A 25,032-nucleotide genomic window follows, 5' to 3' on the forward strand; every position below is an offset into this window, starting at 1 on the left:
TAAAGATAAGGGGCCAGGTGCAGATGTGCACACTGAGGCTGAGGCAAGAGGACCTCAAGTTGGAGGCCAGCCTCCACAACTTATTGAAGCCCTAAGCAACTCAGTGAGACTCTGTCTATAAAGTAAACTACAAAAAAGGGCTGGGGAAGTGGCTCAGTGGTTGAGTGCCCCTGTGTTCAATCCCCACAACCAAAAAAAAAAGAAAGAAAGAAAGAAAGAAAAAAAGAAAGAAAGAAAGAAAGAAAAGAAAAGAAAAGAAAAGAAAAGAAAAAAAGAAAGAAAAGAAAAGTAAGGGGATATCCGATATCCCGAGGTTTGGGTTGAGATAACAATAAGCATGTCCTAAGTTCATTTTCCCAAATTAAATAACAGTTCTGGACATGCCTTTTTGCACTCAGCTCAGGGCTTTCTGAAGCCACAGCCCCCCTCCAGGCCTGCAGCACAGGCACAGGTGACGGAGGCCACTCTGCATTCTTGGTTAAGCTCTTGGTCATGGTGACAAAGTGACCCAGCCGTGAACTCTGGCCGTCTGGGGAAGGGACAACAGGTACAATCCTGGGTAATCTATTTGCTGGATCTGACAAGCCTGACCTGGATTGATAGCTGGGCCTCTGCTTCTACACAGTGGGGCCGGGAGCAAGGTCTATCTGTGTCTCTGTCTCCTTCCTTCTGTCTTTCCCTTCCCTCCTTCTTCCTTCCCTCTCTCTTTTTGTCAAGTACATTAATCTTAATTTTAAACATGAAGTCGATACATTTTTGCACGTGCACACACTACTGTAATCAACACCCAGGTTAAGAGACCTTTTTCCAGCATCTCAGAACATTTTCTCCCTCCTCTGTCAGACGTAGCCACTTTCCCACACCCCTTATCATGGTCAGTTGGCTTTTCAAAAAAAATGGGAACGTACGGTCTGGGCTTTTAGGTGCCTGGCTTCTCCTCCCTGTAAGACTGACACTCATTCTGGTTGTTGCATTTTCTTTTTCATCACTGTGTAATATTCCTCCATGAGACTGTTTGAAAACACCACTGTTTGGCTGATAAACATTTGACTTTGCTTCTGGTTTGAGGCTAGGAATTTGCTTTTTCCATTGCTAGGGATTTAACCCAGGGATGTTCTACCATGGAGCTACATCCCCAGCACTATCAATTTTTTATTTTGAAGGAGGGTCTCACTATGTTGCCCAGACTGGCCTCGAACTTTCTTCAATCCTCCTTTCCTAGACTCCCCAGTTGCTAGGATTACAAGCATACACTACTGCGACTGGAAGGAAACATTTTTTTTCCCTTGGGAATTCTGCAGATTGAACCCAGAACCTCACGCACATTAGGCAAGCACTCTACATCCCCAGCCCAGGGACGTTCTTATACAAGCCTTTTGACCAATCTGTGTCTTCATTCTCTTGGGCATCTATAAAAGAGTGGGATGCCAGTCTTAGGGCAGGAGGATGTTTGGCTTTAGTGAATATCGTGGGCACATTTCTGGTTGTCAGCACTGACGTGGGCATGATAATAACAGCATCTACCTTACAGGGCTGTTTTGATATTAAATGAGATCAGCCAGATAAGTATATAGAACTGGTACATGGAAATCACAAGACAAGCTGGGCATGGAGGCACACACCTGTCATCCCAGTGGCTCGGGAGCTGAGGCAGGAGGATTCCAAGCTCAAAGCCAGCCTCAGCAAGACCCTTAAGGAATTTAGCAAGAAAGACCTTGTCTCAAAAACTAAAAAGGTCTGGGGACGTGGCTCAGCAGTTAAGCACCCTTGGGTTCAATCCTGGTACCAAATTTTTTTTTTCCACAAAATACAATGTGACTAGGAAGTGAGTGGGAAAATATGAAAAAAAAAAATATGGCTAACTTCTGTGAACTTCTAAGTGCTTCAAGATGTATGAGAGGCACAAGGAACTTGGACCAGGATCATTTGTAAAAATGACACATGGTCGGCTGGGGCTGTAGCTCGGTCGGTGGTAGAGCGCCTGCCTTGCACATGTTAGGCACTGGGTTGGATCCTCAGCACCACGTAAAAACAGATAAATAAAGATATTGTGTCCATCTACCACTAAATAATTCAATAAATAGATTGATAAAATGAATGTTTAAAAATACAATAAATATCATACATGGTCGGCTGGGGCTGGAGCTCAATGGTAAAGTGCTTGTCTAGCAACTGGGAGGCACTGGGTTTGATCCTCAGCACCAGATAAAAATAAATAAATAAAATAAAGGTTTAAAAAATACAAGAACAGCTGGATCCAGGGTCCTAAACATGGAGGTGCACCCAAGGAACTTCCGGATCCGGGGGCCTAAACATGGACGCCTGAAGTGCTTTCAGATCCAGGGGCTTAAACATGGACCTATGCCTGAGGAACTTCTGGATGCTACAGCCTAAACATGGACACCTGAGGCACTTCCGGATCTGAGGGCCCAAAGATGGACGTGTACCTGAGGAACTTCTGGATCGGGGGCCTAAACAGGGACGCCCGAGGAACTTCCGGATCCTAGAGCCTAAACATGGATGTGCACCAAAGGAACTTCCGGATCCTAGAGCCTAAACATGGACGTGCAACTGAGGAACTTCCAGATCCAGGGGCCTAAACATGGAGTACTGAGGAACTTCCGGATCCGAGAGCCCAAAGATGGACATGCACCTGAAGAACTTCCAGATCCGGGGGCCTAAACATGGATACCTGAAGCATTTCTGGATCCCAGAGCCTAAACATGGATGCCTGAGGAACTTCTGGACCCGGGGGGCTTAAACATGGACGTGCACCCGAGGAACCTCGAGATCCGTGGCCTAAATATGGACGCCTGAGGAACTTCCAGATCCTAGAGCCTAAACATGGACGTGCACCTGAGGCACTTCCGGATGCTTAGGCCTAAACATGGACTTGCGCCTGAGGAACTTCAGGATCCGGGGGCCTAAATATAGACATGCACCCATCGAACTTCTGGATCCTGGGGCTTAAACATGGACGTGCGCCTGAGTTCCAGGGACCTAAACATGGATGCCTGAGGAACTTCCGGATCTGAGGGCCTAAACATGGAGGTGTCCCTGGAACTTCTGGGTCCTTGTGCTTATAAAGGGCAGGGCATGACTCTCAGAAGGGATGTGGCCCATGAAGGGGAGCCGAGTATGGGGCCTGTTGGGAGGCCGACTGAGCTGTCACACCCTGAACTTGAATGTGATGGTGGCCTCACTTCCCAGCCTTTCCCTGGGTGTCTCTTCCTCCCCTTCCAGGCAGTGCCAGGGAGGAAGTGAGACCAGGGGCAGGGGCCAGACCCTGAGGAGGGACACTGTCTTTCTCCTTGCTTAGCCAGGCACCCGGCCTGGCTGGAGACAGGGATGTCTTGTGACACTGGCTGCCTCCTGCATCCCTGCCCCAGGACCTCAGGGACCACAAGCGGGGACAGTCGTTGATTCTCCCCTGGCCGCTGACCCTTAGCCCCGGGGTCTGCCCAGGGAGAGCTCTGTCTCCCAGAGGGTCAGGGGGCCCCTGTGACCTGCTGCTCCTTACCTACCATCATCCTGGGCAAGCAAAGTTCAGGACACCAGACGCTACTGAGAGTGACATCTCCTAGATGGGCAGCTGTGGACTTTGCTTCTGTCCCCAGGCCTTGGACACGGGATGATTCCCCCCCAGAGACAGAAAATAACCCCACACTGCCCAAGACTTATTTTTAAGCTTTGGATTCTGAAATTTTCCTGCTGCCACCTTTTTTGTGAAGCCAGTTTTCAACAGAGACAATATTCCAGGGAAAACAAAATAAAACAAAACAAAACATGGAGTCAATCAAACCAAGCTGACACATCTGGTCCTCCAAGAGAAATCTGGATCAGAAGGAGAACAACCATTCTCAACTGGTGAAATCATGAAGTTCCCTTGTCCTTATTTTGTGTAAGCAAGATAAATAATCAGATGTTCACTCATCAAATTATTTCTTTTTTTTTTTTTAAAGAGAGAGAGAGGAGAGAGAGAGGAGAGAGAGAGAGAGAGAGAATTTTTAATATTTATTTTTAGTTATTGGCAGACACAACATCTTTGTTTGTATGTGGTGCTGAGGATCGAACCCGGGCCGCACGCATGCCAGGTGAGCGCGCTACCGCTTGAGCCACATCCCCAGCCCATCAAATTATTTCTGATGAATGCTTGGCTCATAGGAAAACTGATTCTGTTTTATGGAATGAAGTGTTACCTGATTTTAAAATTTAAAATGAAGCCAATTAGGATTGTTAAATCACATTGTCATAATTCTGTTCTTTGATAGCAGAAATAAACTTTAAAAAAAAAAAAATACAAGAACAATGATACACGGTGCAGGTGCTGGGGACACAGCTCAGTTGGTAGAGTGCTTGCCTCGCATGCACAAGGCCCTGGGTTCAGTCCCCCGCACCACCACACGCACACACACACACATACACACACAGGATACATGGTGTTGTAAAAAAACATTCAAATGAGAAGTGAAAGGCGGGCTTTACCCCGTCCATTTTTTTCTTTTACTGTGAAAGAGCAAACACTAGGCACTGAGTGTCCCGGTGCCTTTTCTTAACATCCTCTTCCCCCTGTTTTGGGTGCTGCTGGAGGTCAGGAGCCTGGACCACCCCAGCTGGCCAGGGGAGGCCTCCACAGGTCTCGGTGGCTTCTCTCTGCGCCTCAGTCTCGCCCTCTACGCATAGAGCAAGGTGCCCGAGGAGCCCTGGGCTCCCCCAGTGCCAGCTCCAGGTCTGGTCTGGGCAGAGGAAGGGCCTGGAGTCCTGCCCCTGGTGTCTCTGGGATACAGAAGCCAAGGACCACGCAGGCTCCCAGCCCAGACAGGCGTCCCCTCAAGTCCCTCCTTAGTGTTGTCTCTCCGGCGTCCCAGAATGGCACTGCCCTGGCCAGCCTGCCCGGGAGCCCCTGTCCTGTGCCTCTGGGGCTGCCAAGCTACCACCCCCACCCTACAGGCCGGACCCACTGTGGCCCAGGGAACAACCCTCCTCCCCTCTGCCAAGGTGGCAGCAGGAAGAGAGAGGATCGTCTCCAGCTGGCCAGCAAGACAGAGCTCCCTGTGCCCATCAGTCTTCCAAGAATGCCCCCCACGCATGCCCTCCCCCAGGCCTGTCCACAGGGGCTTGGGATCAGCCAGAAAAGTCAGGGACTTCTGTGAGACGGGGAGCGAGGGAGGAGTGTTCTCCCTGCCAGGCTGGGTCCAGTCTCTGGGAGCAGCGCGGTACTGTGCCCCACCCCTTGCACAGTGTCCCATCCACGGCTCCGGACTTTGACCTTGCACTCCTGTCCTCCCCGGCAGGCAGGCAGGCAGACAACCCAGAATCCTGCAGGAAATAGAACCTGCACCCCCAGGCGCTGCCTCGGTTCTCCAGACGTCTGTGGCACGTGGCAGGTGCACCTTTGAGCTGGGGGTTGGGCAGGGGGCGGACGGATCTAATGTCCCAGTGTCAACAGGCCAGACTCCACAGCAGTGCCTGAGGCAGGCGGAGGAGGAAAGAAAGGACAGAGCGCTTTGCACCAACATCTCCCAGAGGTGAAGCTCGAGCCTTGGAGTTGGGCTGGGATTGCAGGTAAGGAGACTCCCCTCCCGAGCTTGGGTTTCCTCATCCGGAACACAGGGGCCTTACCTCCATCTAGCAGGGCGGATCTGAACATTAGAGGAGGTGACTATAAAATGCTCAGGGTAGAATCAGGCACTTAGCAAGTACTCAATTAATGATCCTTATTATTATTATTATCTTTGGGAGGGGAAGTGGGTAGGCTGGTTCCATTTTGTGGTGGTCATTGCTGGTGGTGTTTTTTTTTTTTTTTTTTTTTTTTTGGTACCAGGGATTGAACCCGAGTCCAGGGCAGTTAACCCCTGAGCCACATCCCCAGCCCTTTTTTAAAAATATATTTTATCTTGAGAAGGAGTCTTGCTAAATCACTCTGAGGCTGGCTTTGAATTTGTGATCTTCCCGCCTCAGGCTTCTGAGCTGCTGGGATGACAGGCCTGCGCCACCCGTGTCCGCCTATTTTATTTTATTTTTTTAATAGCTTCGGTTCCATTTTAAAGATAGACTCTGAAAATATCAACCTCATAAGACACAGCCACGTGGCCAACCTGGAAGAGCCGACTTGTGCTCACTTGTATACCTCACCCGGGACTCTGCTTTTCATAGGACTGATCTTTCCTGTTCATGAGCATGTAGCCATCAAAGGCAGAAGCTGCCTCAGAGGGCTTCCTAGGACAGGATGGAGGTCTTCTGCAAACAAAGGCAAGACTGAGAGGAAAGCAGAAAGTGTCAAGTGCCAGCTGCCTAAATATTTCTATGACACAGGCAGAAAGCCCAGCTAGACCTGGGTCAGATCTGAATGCATTTCACGCAGGTGGTGTGACCTTGGGTGAATGTCTTCCCCTCTCTGAATCTCTGTCCCTCCTGTAGAATCAAGATGATACTAAGCCACGTCCCCAGTCCTTTTTATATGTATTTTTTAGAATCTGGGTCTCACTAAGTTGCTTAGGGCCTCACTAAGTTGCTGAGGCTGGCTTTGAACTCACAATCCTCCCACCTCAGCCTCCCCAGCTGCTGGGATGACAGGTGTGCACCACCAGCCCGACCCACCTCTTGGAGTTGTCGAGAGGATTAAGGGGCTTGGGTCTGCACTGTGTCTTCATGTGTCTGGCAAGAAGTAGAATCCAAATTATGTTGGTTCTCCTATGGGTCTGTCTTTGCACAGGCATTATAATCAAGTGCACATGCACACACACACACACATCACACACACACCACACACAAAATAACTCCAGCTGCTTCACTTTCCTGGTTGAAGGAATTGGCATAAAATAGGGGAGAAATTCAACACTGTTAAAAAAGCACCAGCAAAACCGCAAGAAATGGTTGACTTCATATCTGATCTCTGCACCAAGTCCAGAAGTTCATTTCCTGGGGTTTCACCTGAGGCTAGGTCTGTCGGATCCTGTAGTCTGGGTCCCAAGTCTCATGAGAATCTCAGGCATTTCTATTCACCCTCCACGCTGGAGGCTGCTATCATCTGGTTCAAACTGGACTCATGGTGTGCATTGCTTCCTAAAGACAATTACCTTGGGATCTGGGACTGTTTTGTCTTTGATTCTCACTGACACACTACAAACCCCATAATGTTGCACTTGAGGGCTTTGCAGATGCAGGACTCTGAAACATGAGCTGTTTCTCCTGATCTGCTCCACCTTGCGATTTTCTGAATGGTGGGACTTGCCAGCCCTGCAGCAGCAGTGTGTTATAGTGCTCAAAGATGGGAGTCAGGCTGGCCTAGCTTGTCACCAACCGGGTGTCTCAGGCCGTGAGCTCGCTTGTCTGAATGTGTCACAAGGACCATACTAGATAAGGCACTTCAGATTCTTAGCACAAGCCAGGTGCCATGGCGTACACCTGTCATCCCAGAGGCTCTGGAGGCTGAGGCAGGAGGATCGAAGTTCAAGGGCAGCCTCAGCAACTTAGCAAGACACTAAGCAACTTTGTGAGAACCTGTCTCTAAATAAAAATATAAAAAGGGCTGGGAGTGGGGCTCAGTGGTTAAGTGCCCCTGGGTTCAATCCCCTGTACCAGAAAAAAGAAAAAAAATATTTTTTAAGGATGCAGGGAACCGAAAACATAGTAGTAGGCCTCCATTTCCCCAACTGCACAAGCTTGATGAGCTCATCTTTAAAGTTTTGCACTGGAGAAACCACCCTGCGCTGTGTTTGACCCTCTTGACCCTGGGCCTGTTCTTCCAGAAGGTTCTGGAAGCTGCCCATGGTATTGCCCCTGATCCGGGTGTTGCTCTGGGTCCTCTCTCTTCTCTTTGCCCTACTTCAGTCCAAAGTCTCTTCATTTCCCAGGAGCCTCTCAAGCCTCCTCTAGTGCCTCCCCCCCCCCATTCCTATTTTATAAACAGCCCTTTTTTTCTCAGCCCTTTGCTGATTTCCTAGGCAGAGCGAGATGGAGAAAGGGCAGCTCTAGAGAGAGCAGACCTAGGATCCCAGCCCAGCTCGCCCAGGGCTCCCTGGACTCTGCGGCTTTCAGCACCACAGGTGTGCATCCTGGGAACACCTGAGTCCTGGGCAAACCCAAAAGGTTGCTCACTCTCACCCCATCAGATGACTTGCCCAAGATCCCATAGCAGGTGTGTGCCAGGGCCGGGCTGCAAACCTGGAGGTGTCTGACCATTACTCTGAGTTGTTACGGCCACCTCCCCTTCCCCCAACCTCAGATTTATCACAGGGAATTTGGAAATTGAAAGAAAGTTCCTTTACTCCTGAGCCTTTTTGTTATTAATGTACAAAAGCGGTCAGCTCTCCAGCGATTCCGGAGGAATGGTCAGAAGGCCCAGAAAGGGGAAGGAACTTGGAAAAGGTAACTCAGCAGGCGACACTGCAGGTGACACTGCAGGTGACACAGCAGGCTGGAAGTGAAGCCAAGTCTGATGCCTCTTTCTTCCTCTGGCCTCCTCTATGGCCAATGTTTTCTTTCCTCTGTGGTTGTCACAGGGCTAGGGGACAGAGAGCACCTGCTCTGTGCTAGGGCCTACTCTGTGTCAGGCACCATACCTAGAACTTCTGCAGAGGTTCCCGATTAACCCTCAGCACAACCCGGGAGATCGGGGTCACCCTTATTTTGCAGATGAGGTCAGCCATGTCTGAGGAAAAGAGGGTGCAGGGGAGACACAGCCACCGTGATGAGGTCTGTCCCCCACCCCATCAGCCCCTGTATCCAAGCTCAGACTCCAAGCTGGAGGGAGAAGGGTCTAGAATGACTCCTCTCTCTTTGTTGATTCTATCTCCAATTTGGCTTCTGAAAGCCCGCAGGAGTCCAGTTCTTGCGGGTTGGAGTCATTTCCCCTCTTTTACAAAACTAGGCCATATTGGGAACGTCCTGCTATTCAGGGCCACAGGCTAAGCGGCCAGAGCCAAGGACCCCAGGAGGCCGGTTGGGAAGAAAGAGAGGGAGAGTGGACTTTGGCCCTCCCGAACACAAACAGTCCTCTTGTTCTGCCTCAGCAGAAGCTGACGGAGCAGTTCAAGGTCAAAAGCTAAACTTCAGCGGGGCCAGCCGGCCAAGCACCTCGAGTCAGGCTGAGTCTCAGGCCAGTCCGACCCTGGACTGAGGGACTCAGAGCCGCGCATGCGCACAGCCGGTGTTCACTCGGGTGGGACTCCAATCCCAGCAACACCACTCCTTGGCTGTGTGACTCCAGGTGAGTCACTTCCTCCTCCTGTGCCTCGGTTTCCTCATCTGTAAAATGGGACTAAATAGCAAGAGCCTCCATCTCAGGAGACTGTGGGGAAGCTCAGGTGAGACACAGTGCACGTGAAACCCTCAGCGCCGGGGCTGGTGCGTGGCAGGTGCTTCACGAAGGTCACTAAATCACTTCTGCGCTGGGCACCAAAGTCTCATCTGAGGTACGGATGACTGAAACTTGAAGGAAGCCCACGGAGCATCTTGCCTGGGGTTAAAGGCAGGTAGGTGGCAGAGCTGAGGCCGAAGACTTGAAGCCAGACCCCACTGCGCTAACCTCTAGGCCACCCAGGACACTGTCAACCAGGGGCTCTGCCAGGCCCTTTGTATTCCCAGCCAAGGGATGGGACACCTGGCAGGCTTCCCAGAGAAAGCCCCACCCCTTTCCGGCTTTTTGACGTCGGGCAAAGGCCCTTCCCCTCCACGCCTCAGTGTTTCCACGTGAAAAATGTGAAAATTGATCATCCTGCATCTTTGGGTCTTGATTACTGAGGATATTAGGGCTTGGCAGGCCTGTAACCCCAGGGACTCAGGAGGCTGAGGCAGGAGGATTGTGAGTTTGAGGCCAGCCTCAGCAAGTAAGCAAGACTCCGTCTCAAAATAAAATAATAAATAACTCAAAAGGACTGGGGCTCAGGGGTGACGTGCCCCTGGGTTCAATCCCCAGCACCAGACACACCAAAGGGCTTGGTGGCGCCTGGTGCCTTCCGAGCCTCCAGGAGACTGCGATCGCAGTGATAGCGCGGAGGTGGCGGCGAGGATGGTGAGCCTCACCCTTCCTTCTCGCAGGCCGCACGATGCGCGTGGTGGTGATCGGCGCCGGGGTCATCGGACTCTCCACCGCCCTCTGCATCCACCAGCGCTACCACTCGGACCTGCAGCCGCTGGACATGAAGGTCTACGCGGACCGCTTCACCCCGCACACCACCACCGACGTGGCAGCCGGGCTCCTCCAGCCCTACGTCTCCCCGCCCGACGACCCCCGGGAAATGTGAGTGAGGATCCCAGAGGGTGGTCTGGGGGGCCACGGGGTGAGTCTGCAGAGAGGGCACTCCCTGTCAGGGTGCCCATCACCGAGAATAAGTACCCTTGGAAGCTCTGATCCGGCATGACATAAAGAAAATACCTATGAACTGGGCAAACCCACGTATTCTGAGGCAAAAGACAGAGGAGAGTTGAATCCAGGAGTTTGAGACCAGCCTGGGAAACATAATGAGACCCTCTCTCATGTGCTCAAAAAAAGAAAGAAAGAAAGAGCCAGGCGCTGTAGCGCTTGCCTGTAATCCCAGCATCTTGGGAGGCTGAGAGAGGAGGATTGCAAGTTGGAGGCCAGCCTCAGCAACTTAGTGAGACCATGTCTCAAAATTAAAACTAAAAAGATCTGGGGATGTGGCACAGTGGTAAAGTGCTCCTGGGTTCAATCTCAAGTTTAAAAAAAGAAGGAAAAGAAAAGGAAATACACAAGGATATTCCCTCTTCTCTAAACCACATACTGTGTGCTAGGAGGTTTTTGTCTCCATTCATTCCTGAGGTAGGGTCAGTGTCAATACCATATGCATTGACGAATCCAGAAAATTTCTGAGCAGGTGGATCAATGCAAAGGTCATAACTGGGCACTGTGGCACATGACTGTAATCCCAGTAACTCGGGAGGCTGAGGCAGGAGGATCACAGGTTCGAGGCCAGCCTCGGCAACTTAGTGAGGCCCCAAGCAACTTAGCAGGACCCTATCTCAAAATAAAAAAGAGATGTGATTCAATAGTACAGTGCTCTGGGTTCAATCTCTAACACAGAAGAAGGAGAAGGAGGAGTTGCAAAGGTCATTACATCTATTTAGAAAGTACTGTCTATGGTGTGGCTCAGTTGGTAGAGTGCTTGCCTCACATGCACAAGGCCCTGGATTCAATCCCCAGCACCAGAAAACAAAACAAAACAAACAAACAAACAAAATACTACCACCTGCTTCAACAAGTGGACAACCCTTCCCCCTGCAGTGAATAATGTCTCAAACAAACCAATAAAATATTCTCTTGTGGATTCCAAAACCAGTGTTCCTGGTCAGTGGGCAGCAATTCAAGAGCTCCCTCCCTCTCATGGCTTTGCCAACCACTGACATGGCCCTTCTAAGGGCTTCTAAGGTCACTGCCAAGGTGACCTCCAATGTTACCATTCTCATGGGCCAGTGTTGTGCAGTCTCCAGCCAACACACAGTCACATGGCCCCAGTACACGCAAGTGAATCTAGAAGCTGTAGTTGATTTTTAAAATTTATTTCTTATTCTAATTTGTTCTATATGACAGCAGAATGCATTACATTTCATATTGTACATATAGACGACAATTTTTCACATCTCTGCTTATATACAAAGTATATTCACACCATTTGTGTCTTCATACATGTACTTAGGGTAATGATGTCCATCTCATTCCACCATCTTTTTTACCCCCATGCCCCCTCCCACCCCTCTGCCCTATCTAGAGTTCGTCTATTCCTCCCATGCTCCCCCTCCCAACCCCACTATGAATCAGCCTCCTTATATCAGAGAAGATGTTCGGCATTTGTTTTTTTGGGGGATTGGCTAACTCCACTTAGCATGATAGTCTCCAGCTTTATCCATTTACCTGCAAATGCCATAATTTCATTCTTCTTTAAGGCTGAGTAATATTCCATGGTGTATAAAGCCACACTTTCTTTGTCAATTCATCCACTGAAGGACATCTAAGTTGGCTCCACAGTTTAGCTATTGTGAATTTTGCTGCTATAAACATGGATATGGATGTGTCCCTGTAGTATGCTATTTTAAAGTCCTTTGGGTATAGTAGAAGTGTAGTTGGGCTGTGTGCACAGGGTGCGGAGAGAAGGCATGTGGGGATAGCAAGCTGATGTCTGCCGCCAGGGTTCACAATGGGCGGGGTCTCGGGGCCGGTCTGTATCATCGTCCCCCCAAACCAGGTCAGAGCCTCCTTCATCGAAACTCATCAGCTCTGTGAGCCCCAGACAGAGATGCCCATCTCCTTCCTGCCTCTTCTCTGTCCCTTAATGGAGTGGAGGCTCAGCCTGTCTTCCCAGCGGCTCTGGAGGCTGAGGCAGGAGGATTGCCAGTTCAAAGCCAGGGTCTAACTTGGCGAGTCCCTGAGCAACTTAGTGAGACCCTGTCTTAAAATAAAACAGAAAGGGCTGGGATGTGGCTCAGTGGTTAAGCGCCCCTGGGCTTAATCCCTGGTACTAAAAAAGAGAGGGAGACCCCATCCCATTAGTGGGGGAAATATCGGAAGAAGCGCAGACATTGGAGCAGCGCAGGCTTGTACCTAGTAGGTGTCTGGATTTTGATGCCTCTCCACCACCTCATCATACCCCCAGCTGACCTCTGAGAATTATTGCCCAGCTCAGGACATCAGGTGACACTCTTATGGGTGACCCTTGCAGGGACTGGAACCAGCAGACCTTTGACTACCTCCTGAGTCAAATTCATTCTCCCACTGCTGACAAAATGGGCCTGGCCTTAATCTCGGGCTACAACCTCTTCCGTGAAGCTGTTCCGGTGAGTGAGGAGTCCCAACTTCAGATTCCAGGAGGCTGAGTCAAGGCAGCAGTCTTGGGTTCAAGCTGCGTCCACTTTATTTTAATTCATAATCAAAAAAAATTTTGGGGAGGGTGGGGGGAGAGCAATGGAGTCTGGCTCTGCTGCCCAGGCTGGCCTCAAATTCCTGGGCTCAAGTGATTTTCCTGCCTCAGCCTCCCAGGTAGCATGAACCTCAGGCATGTGCCACTGTGCCTGTCTCTAAAAATGCTTTTTAAAAAGCACAAACAGAATCTAACAGGCTTCAAGGGCACATGCCCATCATTCCAGCTACTCAGGAGGCTGAGGCAGGAGGACTGGTGGAGCCTGGGAGTTTGGGGCCAGCCTGGCACAGACAGAATGTAAAGGGAGGGAGGAGATACATATGTATGTGTACATGTGTGTGTATTATATATAATATATATAATTTATATATGTACATGTAAAACTTTTGTTCCAAATTTTGTTATTAAATTGGCAGATACCCAAATCTCTGATGAACAGGCGGATCTAGCCTTTGATTGGTATGGGCAAAATTTACATATCCTAAAGTCATGATGTCGTGTGTCCCCTGAAGTCTGGGGTCTTTATGATGTGATAGCAAAATCGGTGCCAGGCCCTGTCCTAACTCTTTGACAACCAGTGGCTCCTTTAATTTTTATGATAATGGGGAGTCAACTGCAGACAGGAGAACTGAGGCTCAGAGAAATGGAGTGGTTCACCCCGAGCCACAGAGCTTTTGAGAGAGAGAGTGCTGGGGTTTGAACCCAGGGGGGTCTGTGACCGCGGGATGCCCACAGAGGGACAGCAAAGCCGTTCAGGATGGGCTCGGGCTGTTTGGAGAGGGTGAGGTGGCTCAGGCCCAGCCCTGGGAGCTAGCTCCCTCGTTACTCATTCTCCAAGTCTGTGCTACAGATCATTCTCCTCCTTATCTCTGGTGCTAGGATAATTGGCCTTGCGCTATCTCTTTCCTGTCATGGGGCCAAGAGAAATGATTGTCCCAAACAAGAAAACGGAGTCTCCAGTCATTCGAGAGATAAGGTGGCAAATCTGGGGTTTCCACCCAGGAGGCCTGGTCCCATGTGCCCTCTGCCTTCTACTCTCACCCTCTGTGACTGTCACCGGTGCCCCTGATTCTCCCCCATTTATGACCTCTCCCCTATCACTCACCTCCAGCCTCACCCTTACCCTGAGTAGAGTGGTTAAGAACCTGACTGTGGGCTCTGGATAACGGCTTGGTGGGTAGAGCGCTTGCCTCAAATGCACAAGGCCCTGGGTTCAGTCCCCAGCACCACACACACCAAAAACAAAACAACATCAACAACAACAAACAGAACAATTTCCGGGTGCGGTGGCACACACCTGTCATCCCAGAGGCTCAGGAGGCTGAGGCAGGAGGATGGCGCATTCAAAGCCGGCCTCAGCAACTTAGTGAGGCCCCGAGCAACTCAGCAAGACTCTGTCTCTAAATCAAATACCAAAAAATAGGGCTGGGGATGTGGCTCCGTGGTCAAGTGCCCCTGAGTTCCATCCCTGGTACCTGCAGCCCCAAAAGCAAGAACCTGAACTCCAGAGTCAAATAATTGTGTGGGCCGAGGTCTCAGCTTCACCACTTACTACCTGTGTGAGCCTAGACGAGCTCTGAGCCTCCATCCGTCCCTCTGTGGGATAAGAAGAGCATCCAGCTTTTCCACGGCTGTAACTAAAGGACCCAACCAGAGTAATGGCAGAGCAGGAAAGTGGACTTGGGGGGACTTACGGGTTCAGAGGTCTCGGTAGACAGCAGGCTGCATTCCTCTGGGCTCCAGGTGTAGCAGGACATCATGGCCGAGGGAGCAACGCAGGTGATGATCAGGAAACAGGGAGAGAAGGATTCCACTTTCCAGATACAATATACATTGCCCATAGCCACGCCCCCAGTGAATCACTGCTCCCAGCCACACCCCACCTGCCACTCGCCACCACTGAGTAACTCCATCAGGGATGACTCACTGGTTAGGTTAAGGCTGGGACCCCATCATTTCTCCTCCAAACCTGAGCTTTGAGAGGACACCACCTCTGGACCGTCACCCCACCTTCGTGGCTGGTTGTAAAGAAGAACTGGATCTCTACGCGGGAAACTCCTGGGACCCAGCCTTGTACACAGGGCCCTCTAAGTCTTTGTTGTCTCTTTCTTACTGACTGTCACCAATCCTTGTCCCTCTTCTCTCCTGCTCTTAAGGACCCTGTCTGGAAAGACATAGTTCTGGGATTTCGGAAGCTGACCCCCAGAGAGCTGGACATGTTCCCTGATTATGGGTAAGGGTACCCTCAGGGGCAGTGGGGCCGAGGCACCGCGAAATTCACACAGAACCATCTGTGGGCAGCAGAGAGAGGCGCCCAGCTTTCTGTGGTCCGTCCTCCCCTGGTCCCTGTGGTGCCCTGGTCTCCTGATGCTCCGTGCAGCTCCTTCACAGAGGCCTCCAATCCCACTGCCTCCGGATCCTCTCCTCACCCCACCCTGTGCCTGAATCCCCTCTACCAATGGCACATCCCATCTCCATTTTTATATTCCAACGTCAGGGATGGCTTTTTCTGAAAGAAAATAGCTCTTTTCATTGAGCTCAAAATCGCTCCCTCCCCCAGCCCCATGAATATCACCCCGTGATTCTTGGGGACCCACGGAACAATACTGACCCCACCTCCACTGGTCAGCCTTCCAGTCTAACTGGGGTTCTGACTTGCTGTTTCCTTTGGCCGGGACTCCAGCTATGGCTGGTTCAACACCAGCCTGATCCTGGATGGCAGGACCTACCTCAAGTGGCTGACGGAAAGGTAAGTTCAGACCTCAGGCCGGTGGGCGCCTGCCAGGGACCCTGCTGGGGGACAGCAGTGTCATGGGTTTCCTGGAGGTAGTGCCCAATCCCCAGCTGAAGAAAACCCTTAGGCCAGGTGTGGGCGCTGTCCTTGGTTCTGATCACCACTGTCCTTGAGACTGTGGCTCTGCACCTGGCTGGGCACTGGAAACACCCGGGCGGCTTGTTAAAGCATTTATTTATTAACAACTTCACAGAAAGTTCTAGTGCATTCTCCTACGTTTCCCAGGTATATTGACACCATTTTTCTTTCTTTTTCTTTTCTTTTTTTTTTTTTTTAATATAGTGAATTTGATCCCAGGGACACTTTACCACTGAGCTACATTTTCAGTTCCTTCTTTCTTCCTTTTTAAAATTTCAAGACAGGGTCTCCATGAGGGTTTCACTAAATTGCTGAGGCTAGCCTTGAACTTGTGATCCTCCTGCCTTAGCCTCTCAAGGCAGCGTTGACATGTGTGTGCCACCATGCATGACTATATTTACAACCTAAGACGCCTTCTCTCTCTCTCTCCCTGTCTCCCCTCTCACAGCTTTGGTGGGTGTCTCTAGAATGTTAACTAATATGGGTAATAATGGAATAATGGATATCCCTGTTTCTTTCCTGACGTTAATAGCAATCTCATGGTGTTCCAAACTAGCAAACACTCGCTTGAGGAATACATCCACATTTATATTCACATACATTCATATTAAGAAAGATTTCATGTATTCCCTATAGTTTACTATTTTACTGAGTTTTTTTTTTTAATTCTGGAATGAATGGTGACTTGTACCAAATAATTGGGGGACATTCCTAAAAATATACATTTCAGGATCCTACTTTACACCCATTGAATCAGAAACCCTGGAGTGGGGTTCAGAATTTATTTCACGAATTTCCTTGGGCCAGGTGTGGTGGGGCATACCTGTAATCTCAGCGACTCCAGAGGCTGAGGCAAGAAGATTGCAGCAATTTAGTGAGGCCCTATCCCAAAATAAAAATTAAAAAGGGTTAAGGATGTAGCTCAGTGGTAGAACACCCCTGGGTCCAATCCCAAGTACCAAAACAGGAAAGATGATTCTGGTTACCAGCCAGGCTTGGGTACCATTGACATGGTCACTTCTCCTAACCTGGGGACACTTATGATCCCCATTCAGCCTCTTCCAGAAGAAAATGCTTCCAATTTTTCCTTTTTTTTAAAGTGATCTGTTGCTACAATGTAGCTCTATGTCTTTATTTTTTTTTTAATTTTTTTTGTGGTGCTGAGGATTGAACCCGGGAACTCACTTGTGTGAAGCAAGTCTCTACCTCTGAGCCACAACCCCAGCCCCAATTTTTCCTATCTTGAAGGAAATATGCAGATGAAATCATCCCAAGGTTATCCTTCAGCTTAAAGATGGTTTACGTCCTATTCTTTGGATATCTTTACTAATACTTCTAGTAGTGACAGATATTTTTTCCTCAGGGACATTTTTGTTGTGTTGTATATTGCTGAGCCTTGAACCCAGGGCCTCACACATGCTAGGCCACCGCTCTGCCACTGAGCCACATCCCAGACCTCCTCTGGGACATTTCAAGGGAGGGGTGGGTGTCCCCAGCCTCCTCCCTCCTTGTGTCCTGCTTTTGTCAAAGGGGCATTTGGCATGGGCCCAACTCTGCCCCTCGTCCACCCCAAATCTCATCCCTCTGATGTTACCCAGCCGTGAGGGCCGGCAGAGAGCAAGGGAGGGAGGAGCCTGAGCCCAGCCCCTCACTGCCTGACTCACTATAGAATCTTCAGGAAGATGCTTCTCCCTCCGCCATCCACCCAGCCAGGGACTTGGGCCATGTCACAAGACCTTGTTTCCCAGGGGACAAACTCCTGGCCCCCTCGTCCCTCAAGGTGCTGGTGATCTAATTGGCCCTATTCTCAAAGAGCATCCGGTGGGACTCGTGTCCACAGAGATGTTCCCTACCCCACCCTCTGGGAGGCCGGGCAGAGGACTGAATTCTAGGTGTTTCTGACCCATGTGGTCGTCCCAGGTTGACTGAGAGGGGCGTGCAGTTCTTCCTGCGGAAGGTGGCGTCTTTGGAGGAGGTGAGCCATGGGGGGAACGGGTGGGTGTGGGAGGGAAGAGGCCTCTGCATCCTGCGGCTGGGCTGGGGGCTCCTTGCCGGACTCCCAGAGTCCCCTAAGGCCTGTCCCCAACGCTAGTCCTTCTCTGGACCCCAGGAGGACTCAGGCATTCTGAGATTCTAGGAGGAATCTGCCTGGCCATTAGGGGCAGGAATAAAGAACACTGGAATCCTGGTGGCCATGAGGTCGAGCCTCAGTGAGCTTCCGGGCTAGAGTGGGATCAGCTGCCCTCCCCTTCCAAGTCCAGGCGATTGGGTGCTTCCTACGACACTGAGGTTGATGTTTCTGAATAGTCCAGGCCCTCAGCTGGGACCTGGATCAAAGGAACAGCACCACCGTGGATGACGGTGGAAGCAGCCACCATCACCAGGCAACGACTGAGCACCAAGAGTGCTGGGCGACTCCACTCAGCTCTGGCACTCAACACCTGGCACGTGAAAGGTGCTTAGTACACGCAGTTACTAGTACTGAGCACTAGTACTCAGTACTTACGTTCTATAGTGAGGACCTACCTGCTCTGGGCTGGGCCCTGATGGACCCTTGCGATCCATGATCAGGGCTGAGCTGGGGTGCTGGGGTGCTCATTGCACTGTGTGTCCTTGAGTGGACGAGTGGCCCAGACACCCACAGAGCTGGGGTTTCTAGCATCTTTCTGCGCCATAGAAGGCCAGATGGGAAGGAGTCAGAGGAGAAGGGGGACATTGGCTTCCTTCTGCCTTCCTTCAGGGTTCCCAGAGGTCTCCCCACTCCACAGCCCCCGGTGCCCAGCTCCTTTATACACAGAACTGCCTGGGATCTCGGCAGCCTGTCATCTGGTGACGCCGGCCCCATTCTGTAATGGGGGCGGCTGTGATAAAGGGACATTTCTGAGGTCACACTGTGGGTAAATGGCAGAAAGGAGATGCTGGGGCACTTCCCTCTGGTCCCCCCATGGGGACTCCTAGCCACTGTTCCCCAGCTGTGGGTAGGAGGAGGGAGGAAGGCAGAGACAGGCCTGCCGGGGTCCTCATCACCCCCCCCACCCTGTTGGTTGCTGCCAGGTGGCAAGAGGAGGCGTGGATGTGATCATCAACTGCACCGGGGTGTGGGCTGGGGCACTGCAGCCAGACCCCCTGCTGCAGCCAGGCCGGGGGCAGGTCATTCGGGTGAGTGTGAGAGTGAGACGCCCAGCTTCCGCTGATGGGAGGATTGTTGTGCATGCTTATTTCATCTCCACAGCTAGTGCAAGAGTGGGGAATGTGCGCCAGAGTGACCCAGACTCTGGGGAACTGGCATGGCAAAGGAGAAGGGCCATCCTGCCTTGTCCACCCTGAATGCTCTTTTGGGATTTCTCTTTCTTTCCTCCTCCTCCTCCTCCTCCTCCTCCTCCTCTTCCCCCCCCCTCCTCCTCTTCCTCCTCCCCTCCTCCTCCTCCCTCCTCCCTCCCTCCTCCTCCTCCTCCCCTCCTCCTCCTCCTCCTCCTCTTCCTCCTCCCCTCCTCCTCCTCCTCCTCCTCCCCCTCCTCCTCCCTCCTCCTCCTCCTCCCCTCCTCCTCCTCCTCCTCCTCCTCCTCCCCTCCTCCTCCTCCTCCTCCTCCTCCCCCTCCTCCTCCTCCTCCTCTTCCTCCTCTCCTCCTCCTCCTTCCCCTCCTCCTCCCCCCTCCTCCTCCCTCCTCCTCCTCCTCCTCTTCCTCTTCCTCTTCCTCCCCCCCCTCCTCCTCCTCTTCCTCCTCCCCTCCTCCTCCTCCTCCTCCTCCCCTCCTCCTCCTCCTCCTCTTCCTCCCCCCCTCCTCCTCCTCTTCCTCCTCCCCTCCTCCTCCTCCTCCTCCTCCTCCTCCTCCCCTCCTCCTCCTCCTCCTCTTCCTCCTCTCCTCCTCCTCCTCCTCCTCCCCCCTCCTCCTCCCCCTCCCCCCTCCTCCTCCCCCTCCTCCTCCCTCCTCCTCCTCCTCCTCCTCCTCCTCCCTCCTCCTCCTCCTCCTCTTCCTTCTTCCCTCCTCCTCCTTCTCCTCCTCCCCCTCCTCCTCCTCCTCCTCCTCCTCCCCCTCCTCCTCCTCTTCCTCCTCTCCTCCTCCTCCTCCTCCTCCTCCCCCCTCCTCCTCCTCCTCTTCCTCCTCCCCTCCTCCCCCCTCCTCCTCCTCCCCTCCTCCTCCTCCCCCCTTCCTCCTCCTCCCTCCTCCTCCTCCTCCTCCTTCTCCCCTCCTCCTCCTCCTCCTCCTCTTCCTCCTCCCCTCCTCCTCCTCCTCCTCCTCCTCCTTCGCCATACTAAGGATTGAACTCAGGGGTGCTCTACCACTGAGCTATACACAAGCCCTTTTTATTCTGAGAGAGAAAATTTTGATAAGTCTCTCAGGGTCTCACTAATTTGCTGAGGCTGGCCTCCAACTTGTGATCCTCCTGCCTCAGCCCCCTAAATTGCTGGGATTACAGGCATGCACCACAGGTGTGCCCAATGGATGATTTCTTCTTCATGGCAAAAAATTCGTGGATATGTTTGTAGGAACAGCTGCTTATGCTTGTATTGTGATAAAAATAGTAAATAGTTATGCAATGCATACTAAGTGCCAGGCATAGATCTAAGCACAGTGCTTAGTTTGGTCCTTACCACCACCCTTTGAGATGGGTGCTACCATAGCACCGTGGCCATCTTACAGAAGCAGCAGCTGAGGCAGAGAGGGGACAAGTTGTAGGCCTGAGTTCGCATGTGGTAAATGAGAGGTGGAACTGGGATTAGAACTCAGGCCACCTGGGTTAAGAGCCCAGGGACTGGTCATCGTCTCAAGCTGCCTCTCCCTGTGTGCGGGGCTGCCTGGGTGTGAGTGCAGAGTGTACATTGGTGGGTGTTCGAGTGTATGTTCTTTGGGTGACAAGGCTCTTCCTCGACACACAGGTGAGCACACTTTAGGGATCAGGGGCAGCTGTCAATCAGGGTGGGTCTGCTGCAAGGGACAAGCAGTTAGGTGCAGCCTGGGGCCAGGAGGTTTGTGGAGGGGGCGGGACCAGCCCAGCTACTCTAGTTGGAACTTCTGGTCGTAGCCAGAAGCCATTCAAGAAAGCCCTTTGATCCTGCTCCCCTGACAAGATGTCTCTGTTCCGAATCACCAGGTGGAAGCCCCGTGGATGAAGCACTTCATTATCACCCATGACCCAGAGAGAGGCATCTACAAGACCCCGTACATCATCCCAAGGTAATGATCGGCCTGCTCTAGGGCGGAGGAGGCGCCTTGTGCCCTCTCTATGTCCCCCTGCCTGCCCCAGCCCCTTGCTGAGTGGGGCAGTGCCCTGTGAGAGAGACCTGGCAATCAAACCCCTGGAAGGCAGGGCTTGGCCTCACTCCGTCCGGCTCTTTCCAGGGTTCTTTGGATGACCCTAGTGGCGAGGCAGGGACCGAGGTGATGGATACGATGATAGTGGGATTAGGAGGGGTGTAAATGGGCAATACTGAAAATGGGAGGAGGGTGACTGGGGTTGATTGCAATGACAGCATCCAGGGTGGAGGGGACGATGTTAGTGAAGACGGTGGCCGCGTGATGGAATGACACTTTTTGGTAGTGGCATGGCGTGACAGCGTTGTCCTGGCGAGAGAGGCAGTGCTGATGGAGCGTTGTGTTGCTTGGCGTCGGGATGGTGGAGCGGTGACGATCGTGGGGTGACGGGGGGTGGCGTGGTATTGACGAGGACATCAGTCCGGTGAGTGGTGGTGATCCCGTGCGGGGATGAGTGGGTGCTGATGGAGATGACAACCAGCAATGATGTTGACAAGTGACAGAAATGACAATTGCAAGGCAGTGCTCGTGGTGTCGGTGATGGTGTGGGCAGAGTACTGAATGGGGTTGATGGTGATGATCGTGGAGATTTGGGTGGTGACGATGGTGGTGACGATGGTGGTAGTGACTTAGTAACGAGGGCAGGAGGAGGAAGCTCACGGTGCTCCGCACGCACCTTGAAGGCTCCGTGTCCCCCACTCCCTCTCATTTTAATCCAGGAGCCAGACGGTCACTCTGGGCGGCACCTTCCAGCTGGGGAACTGGACAGAGCTGATCGATACCCAGGACCACGACACCATTTGGGAAGGCTGCTGCAGACTGGAGCCCACACTGAAGGTCAGGTGGGGACGGGCCTCGGTGCCCTAGACCAGGCTCCTGGTTATTAGGACACTCGGAGACGGGAAGAGAGCCAGGCGGGTGGTGCACGCCTGGAATCCCAGCGACTTGGGAGGCTGAGGCAGGAGGATTGCCAGTTCAAAGACAGCCTCAGCAATTAGCGAGGCCCTAAGCAACTTAGCGAGACCCTGTCTCAAAAGAAAAGAGGGCTGGGGACGTGGCTCAGTGGTAGAGCACCCTGGGCTCAATACCCCGTACCCCCACAAATAAATAGATAAATAATGAGAATAATAATAAGAGGAAGATGGGAAGACAGCGCCCCTGGAACAAGGGGCAGGACAAGTGGACAGATGAGTTCAGCAAGGGACTGTGGGACGCACCGGGATTTGACGATGTCTAGGGAAGTCCTGGCTTCAGGCCAATGAAGTCCAAATGGCCGTGGCTGAGAACTGTCTCCTCCTAAGGGGACACTGCCCAAGTGACCTCGTCCGTCTGCACAAGGAGCAGACGGGCCTGTTACAGCAAGCTCAGTTGTCCCATTGCCTACTAGTGGTGACAAGGGCTGTGACAGTGACGAAGATGGGGATGGAGGTGACGGTGGGTGTTGATAGGGATGAAAATGCAAAGAACGGTGATGACGATGGTGACGAAGTGGGGACCGTGGGTGATATCAGGGTAGTGATTGGTGGTGATGGTGGCACTGAATGGAGATGGAGTGAGAGAGCTGGCACCGGTGGTCGCAGCGATGGTGACGGTGGCGATGATGGCAGTGGTGGTTCGTTAGGTGGCCTGACAATGGCAGCAGGACAGGAAACCAGGCAGAGGTGAGCAGCTGGCACTTTTCCTTCCAGAATGCGAGACTCATCGGTGTGGGTGCTGGCTTCCGGCCTGTGCGGACCCGGATCCGGCTAGAGAGGGACCGGCTCCCTGGGGGACCTGCAGACACAGAGGTATAGTGTGCGCTCCTGATAGGGACAGCAGCCCTCGGGCTCCTAAGACAACTCTGTTGTTTCCAGGGAAAAGTCCCCCACGGCCTGAGGTCAGGGGCATGGCGGGGACATCCCTCTGTCTATAATGGGGACACTGAGGCTCAGAATGGTTGAAGGCCTGTACGGGCTTCCTCGATGGCAGCGCCTTGGCTTACTGGAGTCTGTGGCTGAGCAGAACAGGACATGAACGACCCGAGGTCGTTCCCCTACAGTCCTCTGGGATCGGGACAGTCTGCCCCATGCTTGAGATGAGGCAATTGGAGCTCTGGGAGGGGCAGCCTCCTGAGCCCGGCTGCGTGTGATTTGAACTTGACTCCAGGGACATCTCCCGATCTCCATTTTGTTGTTGCTCTGTCCGCTCTCTGGGGTCTCACTGTCACAGGGAAGGTTTAATGAAACCATGGGGGTTGTCCCAAGCTGAAGGGATGGTCCTGAGCAGGTGGCGGCTGGGCTGCCACCAGCAAAGCCACCTCCCTATGAAGTCATGCTTCCTTCCCACCCCAGGCATACGGCGTGTGCCTGTGTCTGCAGGGTCGTGTGCGTGTCGAGGGTCACGTGTGTAGATACACAGATGGAGGGGTCACGTGTGGGTATGTGTACAGGTACAGAGGGTTCCATGTGTGCGTGGAGGGGTGACGTGGGTAGGGGTTTGTGTGTGTAAAGGCTTGTGTGTCTGTGGAGAGGTTGTAAATATACAGAGACGTTGTGTCCTGTGTGTGGAGGGGGGAGTCAGATATGGAGTTTCATTTCCTGTTGATGATTTTCATTCTGAAAAAGGCCCAGAGGCCTTCCTGGGTCCCCAGAGGGGATCAGCACATCACCCAGTACCCCTGCTTTTTCTCATGGTGGGTAGAAGAGCTTGTCTGTCGACGGGGAGGGTTCATCCAGCCCAAGCAGGATGGGAGCAGATGGTGACTCAGGGGGCTTCCGACACTTGGATGTGGAGATCTCGCACCTCAAGGTCTGGATGGGATTCTGCTTTTCCTGTACAAAGCAGGCCCACCCTCTAAGCAGAAGACAAGTCGGGGTTGACCTGCAGCTCCGCATCGATCCCCCTTCTGCTTTCCCAGAGCCCAGCATCCCACCAAAGCCTGGGAGAAGCTCCTACGTTGGCTTTGCCAAGGCCTCCTGAGAAAGCTCTCGGGTCTGCCAGGGCACTTGGGTGTCCCTAACTGTGGCACACAACCCCCCCCCCCCCGCCACACTTGGTGACCTTCCCTCTCGCCTCTCCCAGGTCATCCACAACTATGGCCACGGAGGCCAAGGGATCACCATTCACTGGGGCTGTGCCCTGGAGGCAGCCAAGCTCTTTGGCAAGATCCTGGAGGAAAGGAAGTTGTCCAGGACGCCACCCTCCCACCTCTGACGACCACCTTCCCCACAAGGACCCCCTGTTCCCCTTGGCCAACTAATCATGGCTCCTGGATTGGCTCTTGCTTACAACCTGCTCATCCCACCCTGGATTCTTGCAGCAAAGAAGGCCGAGGTGACAGGAAAACACAAGGTCCAGTCCTGGAGGAGAGTCCAGCCTGGACGGGCGCCCCCTCTGATCACTGAGGCCTCTCTGCTGCCTCTGGGTCTGATGCTGTGAAGGACACTTGAGGCTATTACTCCACAAGTCCCCAGAAGAAAGGACAGCTCAGAAAACTAAAGAGACCAGCTTCCTGGAACCCCAGAAAATAGAGGCTAGCTGAGATGAATTCACTTGATTATTAACATTAACATATTAAAGTTTCTGGAAAAGTCCTGCTGCAAAAACATTTACCTGACTTTGTTTAACCCAGTACCTCCTGAACCCGTCTGGCTATGACATCCAGAACACTCACGAGTCCTGAGAACCCACTTGAAGAAATGATGTACCAGATGTTGTTGTAGAGGTTTAGGTAGGACTGGGGTGTGGAGGAGCCAGAGGAGGTGAAGCAGGGAACTGGTAGCGCAGGACTCCACTGGCATCAGCTGTCCACAGAGTAGCCCCATGGTCACAGGTAACCTCTAAGGGGGCCCCTGGGAGGATATCCCACCAGGAACCCCTTTATAGACTAAGCTCACCAAGCACCTTCCTTGTTTGTGTGCAGATTTAGCCTCTGGTTTATCTTGGGTCTAGCACCCTTGAGATGAAAAAGAGGCTGCTGGATGTTTTTTAAAGCCTTAAATGAACCTAGGAGACTAAATTAGTCAGGGTTCCCCAGAGGGACAGAACCCAA

General features: G+C 52.3%; 1 protein-coding gene across 5 annotated transcripts; it reads left to right on the forward strand.

Annotated features, from left to right (window-relative positions):
- Positions 1-4,474: 4,474 nt before the first annotated feature.
- DAO (D-amino acid oxidase) lies at positions 4,475-24,592 on the forward strand. Of its 5 annotated transcripts, none has more exons than XM_081288226.1 (14): positions 4,481-4,962; positions 5,013-5,380; positions 5,441-5,565; positions 9,015-9,211; positions 10,042-10,243; positions 12,678-12,792; positions 15,032-15,108; positions 15,559-15,624; positions 17,668-17,722; positions 18,802-18,906; positions 20,842-20,924; positions 21,722-21,839; positions 22,691-22,789; positions 24,063-24,589. In XM_081288226.1, exons 4-14 carry the CDS (start codon positions 9,139-9,141, stop codon positions 24,192-24,194), a joined length of 1,125 nt encoding a protein of 374 aa, XP_081144352.1. In that variant the 5' UTR covers positions 4,481-4,962; positions 5,013-5,380; positions 5,441-5,565; positions 9,015-9,138; the 3' UTR covers positions 24,195-24,589. The 5 variants fall into 5 exon arrangements, with proteins under 5 accessions (XP_081144354.1, XP_081144352.1, XP_081144351.1 ...); XM_081288225.1 differs by having other exon boundaries at positions 9,018-9,211; XM_081288228.1 differs by lacking the exons at positions 21,722-21,839; positions 22,691-22,789 and having other exon boundaries at positions 4,475-4,962; positions 9,018-9,211; positions 24,063-24,592.
- Positions 24,593-25,032: the final 440 nt, after the last annotated feature.

The sequence above is a fragment of the Spermophilus citellus genome (assembly GCF_964194105.1).
Source record: "Spermophilus citellus genome assembly, chromosome: 3".
Lineage (NCBI taxonomy): Eukaryota > Metazoa > Chordata > Mammalia > Rodentia > Sciuridae > Spermophilus > Spermophilus citellus.